Source organism: Serinus canaria, unplaced genomic scaffold (genome assembly GCF_022539315.1).
Source record: "Serinus canaria isolate serCan28SL12 unplaced genomic scaffold, serCan2020 HiC_scaffold_459, whole genome shotgun sequence".
Classification (NCBI taxonomy): domain Eukaryota; kingdom Metazoa; phylum Chordata; class Aves; order Passeriformes; family Fringillidae; genus Serinus; species Serinus canaria.
Window position 1 is genome coordinate 1 of NW_026108573.1, and position 7,268 is coordinate 7,268.

Consider the following 7,268-nt stretch of genomic DNA (forward strand, 5'->3'; position numbering starts at 1 on the left):
ATCCCGCAGAAATCCCAGCTGGGATTTGGCTCTGTCCCAGCTGACCCAAATTCCCGAGTCTTTGATTTTTCCGTGCAGGAGAAGCTCAGGGAGCGGGGGGAATTCTGCACCTGGATGTGCCAACTGGGGGAGCAGCATTCCCAGGGTTTTGTGGGCACTGGGATGAGATTTTCCCTCGTTTTTTGAGTGTTCTGGGGAATATTTAAAACGCTGGGTTTGGCGTGAGAGAGAGGTTTGGAGCTTGGGGCTGGAATTTTGGGATTCAGTGGCCGGTGCCAGGTGAGGATTGGGGTGTGGTGTGTGAAATAATTAAGCCCTGGGGTTAATGATGGTTAATGAACAGGATTTGCTTATGGTGTCCCAGTCCTGGCATCCCTATGGGAAGTGGAAGGATTGGGAATTTCCTCTTGGTTTATCCATTTATTTCTGGGAGAAGTGGCTTTAATTTGTCCCTGTGTCCTGTAGGGCTGCCAGGTTGGCCCTTGCCATATTCCAGTATTTATGGATCCCAATATTTCAATATTCCAGTATTCCTGTATCCCAATATTTCCATAATCCAGTGTTCCTACATTCCAATATTTCAATTTCCTAATAGCCCTGTTTTCCACTATTTCAATATCCCAGTATTCCAATTTTCCAATAGCCTTGCATCCCAATATTTCAATATTCCAATATTTCAGTACTCCTGTGTTCCAATATTTCAATATTCCAATATTTCAGTACTCCTGTGTTCCAATATTTCAATATTCCAATATTTCAGTATTCCTGTGTACCAATATTTTAATATTCCATATGTCAGTATTCCTGTGTTCCAATATTTCACTATTCCAATATTTTAATATTCCTGTGTTCCAATATTTCAGTATTCCTGTGTTCCAGTATTTCAATATTCCAATATTTAATATTCCTGTGTTCCGGTATTTCAATATTTTAATATTCCTATATTTCAGTTTTTTAGTAATCCTGCCTTCCAATATTTCAATATTCCTGTGTTTCAGTATTCCAATATTTCACATTTCAGTATCCCAGTATTCCAGCACTGCTATATTCCTATTTCCCCATATTCCAATACACCAATATTCCCATAACTCAATGTCCCAAATTCCAGCATCCCTATTTTTCTATATTCCAAGATTATCCAATTCCTGCCTTTTGCTGCAGAAACCACCCCAAAAATTCCCGAGTCCCATCCCTGTTGTGGCAGCATGAACCCCACCTCGTTTTCCTCGGATCTGTGAAAATCCCAACTCCTGGAATTCCTGGAGGAGGAAACAACAACCAGGGCCTCCCAAAATAGCTCTGATTTCCCTTCCTTTCACGGGAGCAGCGGGATCGGGGCGGGAAATCCGCTCTCCCGGCCATCCCTGTTCCTCCAGAGGGAACTCCCCAAAATCCAGGCCCTGGAGCTCCGGGAGGAGCTGCCTGGGTGGATTTGGGATGTTCATTCCGTGCAGGATTTCCTTCCCACCTCCTGGAATTCCCAGCAGACCGGCCCCGAGGAGGGGAATTTTTGGGGAGGAAGAGCCTGAGCGAGGAGGTTGTTCTGCTCCTGAGGGATTCCTGCTGGGATTTATGGGGGATATTTGGGATGTGAGCACTCACCTGTGGCTCTGGCACTCCACAGCTCATCCCTATCCCGGAAAACCCTGGAGATCAGCCACCATTTTTCCTGTTTTCCATGAAAAATCCACTCTTCCCCATCCTCACCCGACACCAACGGATGCTCCAGGTGCTGCCTGGATGCTCCAGGTCCTTTTTCCATCCCTCCCTTCCTGGACCCAGCATCCAGCTCCTCCCTGTGTCTTCCCAAGCTCTGGAATGCTCTGGAATCTGCAGGCACAGACAATGGGAGCTGATTGAGCTCTTGATTAACGCCCGGAATGTCGATCATCACCGGTGCTTGGGAGCTGCTTGGGAAGGGATGGAATGGAGGAAAAAGGGATTTATCCCTAACCCTGAGTGGGAAAACAGCTGGATTTAGGTGGGGTGGGGTATCCTGGATCCCACCAGACTCACTCCTGCTGCAGGGAAACTTCTGGAACAGGTGCAGCACTGGGAAGGTGTCAGGTTTTGATGGAATAACCTCCGGAATCGGCGTCTTCCCAACATTTAGGGATGAGGCCGAAGGCTTTTCCCTGTGGAGGTTGGACTGTCCCTCTATCCATGGGCTCAGTTTCCATTTTAGGGGATGGGAGAAGCCAGCTCTGCCTTGGAAATTTTTGGGATTGCTTGGGATGAGTTTTCCAGGGCAAGGTTTGATCCAGACTTTTTGGGCAAAGCCAGGTTTGATCCACGTTTTCTGGACAAAGCCAAATCCAGATCATGGAGCACTTGGGAATGTCAGGAATGTTCTAGAGGTGGCTTGGGAATATTTTCTGTATTTTTGTGGGATTTTCCAGTGTTTCCAGGAAGTTTGGGGCTAGTTGAGATGACTTTTCCTGAGCTGGTGTGATCCAGATTTTCCAGGCAAATCCAGACCCATGCCATGAGGTTCTTGGGAATATCAGGAATGTTTGAGGTGGCTTGGGAATGTTTTGTGTTTTCAGTGTTCCCGAGGGATTCTGAGTGGTTTGGGATTGTCTGGGATGAGTTTTCCTGAGCAAGGTTTGATCCAGACTTTTTGGGCAAAGCCAGGTCTGGGCTATGGGGCTCTTGGGAATGTCAGGAATGTTCTAGATGTGGCTTTGGGAATGTCTTGGGTCTAAAGCATTTCTGTGGGATTCCAGGAAGTTGGGAGCAGATTGGGATGAGCTTTCCTGAGCAGGTTGCCCAAGGTGTGATCCATATTTTCTGGGGAAAACCAGAACCAGGCTGTGGAGTTCTTGGGAATGTCAGGAATGTTCTCTGGGGGTGGCTTGGGAATGTCTTCAGCACATCCATGGGAACTTGGGATCTTTTTCCCTTTAGGAACGGGGTGAACATGGAGGGAGCCACGCACAAGCAGGTGGTGGATCTGCTCCATGGGAATTCCATGGGAATTTGGGATGTTCCCATTAGGATTGGGATGAACATGGAGGGAGGCACGCACAAGCAGGTGGTGGATCTGCTCCATGGGAATTTGGGATCTTTTTCCCTTTCAGGAACGGGGTGAACGTGGAGAACTCAATGGGAATTTGGGATATTTTTCCCTTGAGGAACGGGGTGAGTGGAGACGCGTGGGATTGGGAATTTGTCCACGCACGGGTGAAGCAGGGTCCACGCACAAGCAGGTGGTGGATCTGCTCCATGGGAATTTGGGATCTTTTTCCCTTTAGGAACGGGGTGAACATGGAGGGAGCCATGCAGAAGCAGGTGGTGGATCTGCTCCATGGGAATTCCATGGGAATTTGGGATCTAGTTCCCTTTAGGATTGGGATGAACGTGGAGGGGGCCAGGCACAAGCAGGGTGTGGATCTGATCCATGGGAATTTGGGATCTTTTTCCCTTTAGGAACGGGGTGAACGTGGAGGGAGCCACGCACAAGCAGGTGGTGGATCTGATCCGCGCCGGCGAGAAGGAGCTGGTGCTGACGGTGCTGTCGGTGCCGCCGCACGAGGCCGAGAGCCTGGAGCCGCCCGAGGAGCCGCTGGGGCCGCCCTTCTACGACTACAGCGAGAAGCAGGCGGTGCCCATCTCCATCCCCACCTACAAACACGTGGAGCAGAGCGGGGAGAAGTTCGTGGTGAGGTTTTTGTTCCCCCCTGGGAATGGGGGGGAAATCTGTGGGTTTGGGGTTTGGTTTGTTTGTGGGGTTAAGGGGGTGGTTTGCGCTCAGTAGCGGGGTTGAAATGTAGGATTATTGAAATGTTGGGATGTGGGATGTCATGATGTCGGGAATTTATGGTATAGGATGTAGGAATGTTGGAATATTGAACAGAGTAATATAGGATTGTTGGAATATTAGAATGCATTGGAATATAGGAATGCTGAGGTTTAGGAATGTTGAAATGGGGGAATACAGGGCTGTTGGAATATTGGAATACAGGAATGCTGAAATTTAGGCATGTAGGAGTTTGGGGAAACAGGGCTGTTGGAGTATTGAAATTTAGGAATAGTGAAACAGGATATTGAAGTGTAGGAATATTGAATTATAGGAATATTGAAGTATAGGAATACAGGACTGTTATGATATAGGAATATTGGAATTTTGAACATAGGAATACAGGGCTGTTGGAATATTGGAATATAGGAATGCTGAAATCCCAGAGTGGGATTTGGCCTAAAGTCCCAAGATTTGGGACTTTGGATGCAACATGAGGAGTTTGGGAGCTCTCAGGGAGGGAGCCATGAACCTGAATTCCAGGATTTGGGGCTTTAGATGAAACACAGAGAGTTTGGGATCTCTCTCCATGTTGGAGGGAGTATCCATGACCCCGAATCCCAAGATTTGGGATCTGCCTGTGTCCTGGAGGCGGTAGCTGTGATCCAGAATCCCAAGATTTGGGACTTTGGATGGAAAATGGGTGGTTTGGGACCTCTCAGTATCTCATGGGAAGCATCCATGATCCTGAATCCTGAGTTCTGGGGCTGTGGATGGAACATGGGGAGTTTGGGATCTCTCTGCCTTCCGTGGGAAGGAGCCAGGAACTAAATCCCAAGATTTTGGGCTTTGCGTGGAAAATGGGTGGTTTGGGACCTCTCAGTGTCTCGTGGGAAGTATCCATGACCCTGAATCCCAAATTTGGGATTCCTGAGGCTGGAAAGGCAGGATCAGCAGGGACACCCTCCATCTCCACCTCAGCACATTTCCCTCCCTTTTTCCCAAACCCCTCACTCCAGGAGGGCACGGCTGAGCTGTGGGGAACACTGGGGAACATCTGGGAATTTTGGGGCTCTCTCCCAGGTGTACAACGTTTACATGGCCGGGCGGCAGCTGTGCTCCAAGCGCTACCGGGAATTCGCCATCCTGCACCAGAACCTGAAGCGGGAATTCGCCAACTTCACCTTCCCGCGCCTGCCCGGCAAGTGGCCGTTCTCACTGTCCGAGCAGCAGCTGGACGCCCGCAGGAGGGGCCTGGAGGAGTACCTGGAGAAGGGTGCGCTGCTCCCAAATCCCTCCTCGTCCCTGAATCCATCCTCAGACCAACGCCGCACACCGAAATTCCTTCTCGTCCCTAAATCCATCCTCAGATCAACCCCGCACCCCAGAATCCCTTCTCGTCCCTAAATCCATCCTCACCCAAAATCCCTCAGCTCAAATCCCTCCTGTCCATAAATCCCTCCTCAGACCCCCGCACCCCAAATCCTCCTGCCCTAAATCTACCTCACCCAATCCTCAGCAAATCCCTCCTTGTCCCTAAATCCATCCTAACCAACCCGCACCCGAATCCCTCCTGTCCCTAATCATCCCACTCAAAATCCCTCCTTGACCCTAAATCCATCCTCAGCCCAATCCCACACACCAAAATCCCTCCTCGTCCCTAAATCCATCCTCAGCTCAATCCTGCACACCAAAATCCCTCCTTGTCCCTAAATCCATCCTCAGCTCAATCCTGCACACCAAAATCCCTCCTTGTCCCTAAATCCATCCTCAGACCAACCCCGCACCCCAAAATCCCTCCTTACCCCAAAATCCCTCCTCACCCCAAAATCCCTCCTCATCCCAGAATCCCCCACCCTAAAACCGCTCATCCCAAAACCCCTCACTGGCATTCCCAGGGGGGGTTCCTGGTCCATTTGTGGGTTTGCTCTGGGAGGTTTGGGGTGGTTGGGTGGGATTTTGGGGTGGATCCACCTTGGAGAGGGTCTGGATCCGTGAGGGACACCAAGACATGGAGAGCATGGGGTTAATGGGGACACTGGGGACAGGAGGTGACCCTGGGGACAATCAGTCACCTTGGAGAGGGTCTGGATCCATGAGGGACACCAGGACATGGAGTTAATGGTGACACTGGGGACAGGAGGTGCCCCAGGTGCAGGAATTCCCCTCAGGATGAGTCGGGATGATGGGAGAGGGTTGCTGGGCTGCCCCTGGAGGGGACATTCCCAGGTCCTGGTGGCATTCCGGGTGACATTCCGTGTGTCCCGCAGTGTGCTCCATCCGGGTCATCGGCGAGAGCGACATCATGCAGGAATTCCTGTCGGAGTCGGACGAGGTGGGTGACGTCATCCCGCGGAATTCCATGGAAAAAAACCCTTCCATGGAATCGCCAAGGTGGGAAAACCCCTCCTGTCCAACCATCCCCAAGGCCACCCCTGATCCCTGTCCCCAAGTGCCACATCCGTGGGGTTTTGGGGACAATCCTTCCTGGTTTTTATGGGATTGGTCCAACAGAATTCCATGGTAAAAAAAACATTCCAAAGGCTTCCATGGAATGTCCAAAGCTGGAAAAGCCCTCGGAGCTCCTCAGGTCCCGCTGTCCCCAAGGCCACCCCGATCCCTGTCCCCATGTGCCACATCCAGGGGTTTTGGGGACAATTCTGCCTGGTTTTTATGGGATTGAGGCACCCCAAGCTCCCAGAATTCCTCCAAACCCCACAATCCTTTGGGATCCAAAAAACACGCCTGGAATGAGCGGGAATTCCAGAGGGTGAATTGGTCCCAAAGCCCCAGTTTGGGACAATTCCCGGGATGGCAATTCCACAGTGCCCTGGGCAGTGCTGACCACCAAGGGATGAAGGAATTCCATGGGGGAACTTCCCCAGATATCCCACCTGGAGCTCCCTGAGAGGAATCCAACCCCATCCCTCCTCCCACGCCGAATTCCCACCGGGGGATTTTTAGGCATCACAAATGGCTGGAAAACCGGGAATTCCTGATTTTTTGGTGGGATTTCTCCCTTCCCTTTTTCCCAGAATTACAACGGCGTCTCCGACGTGGAGCTGCGGGTGGCGCTCCCGGACGTCACCACGGTGACAGTGAGGGTGAAGAAGAACAGCACCACGGACCAGGTGTACCAGGTGAGCCCATTCCCACCTGGAATTGCCCTTCCCACTGGGAATTTCCATCCCCTCAACTCGATTTTCCCACCCCCACCTGAATTTTCCTGTTTTCCCACCTGGATTTTCCTTCCTGTCACTCAGTTTTCCTTTCCCACCCAGATTTTTTTCCCTTTTCCCACCTGGATTTTCCTCATTTCCCACCTGGATTTTCCCTTTTCCCACCTGGATTTTCCTTTCCCCCACCTGGATTTTCCCTTTTCCCACCTGGATTTTCCCTTTTCCCACCTGGATTTTCCTCTTTCCCACCTGGATTTTCCCTTTTCCCACCTGGATTTTCCCTTTCCCCCACCTGGATTTTCCCTTTTCTCCACTTGGATTTTCCCTTTTCTTCCACCTGGATTTTCCTT

At 50.8% G+C, this 7,268-nt stretch overlaps 1 protein-coding gene across 1 annotated transcript; it reads left to right on the top strand.

The window, feature by feature from the left end:
• Nucleotides 1-3,204: 3,204 nt before the first annotated feature.
• LOC127061283 (sorting nexin-27-like) lies at nucleotides 3,205-7,022 on the top strand (the record flags this gene model as incomplete). Its single annotated transcript, XM_050987914.1, has 4 exons — nucleotides 3,205-3,661; nucleotides 4,823-5,015; nucleotides 6,010-6,074; nucleotides 6,775-7,022. Coding segments are annotated over exons 1-4 (767 nt in total), but the record flags the coding sequence as incomplete, so codon positions are not given.
• Nucleotides 7,023-7,268: the final 246 nt, after the last annotated feature.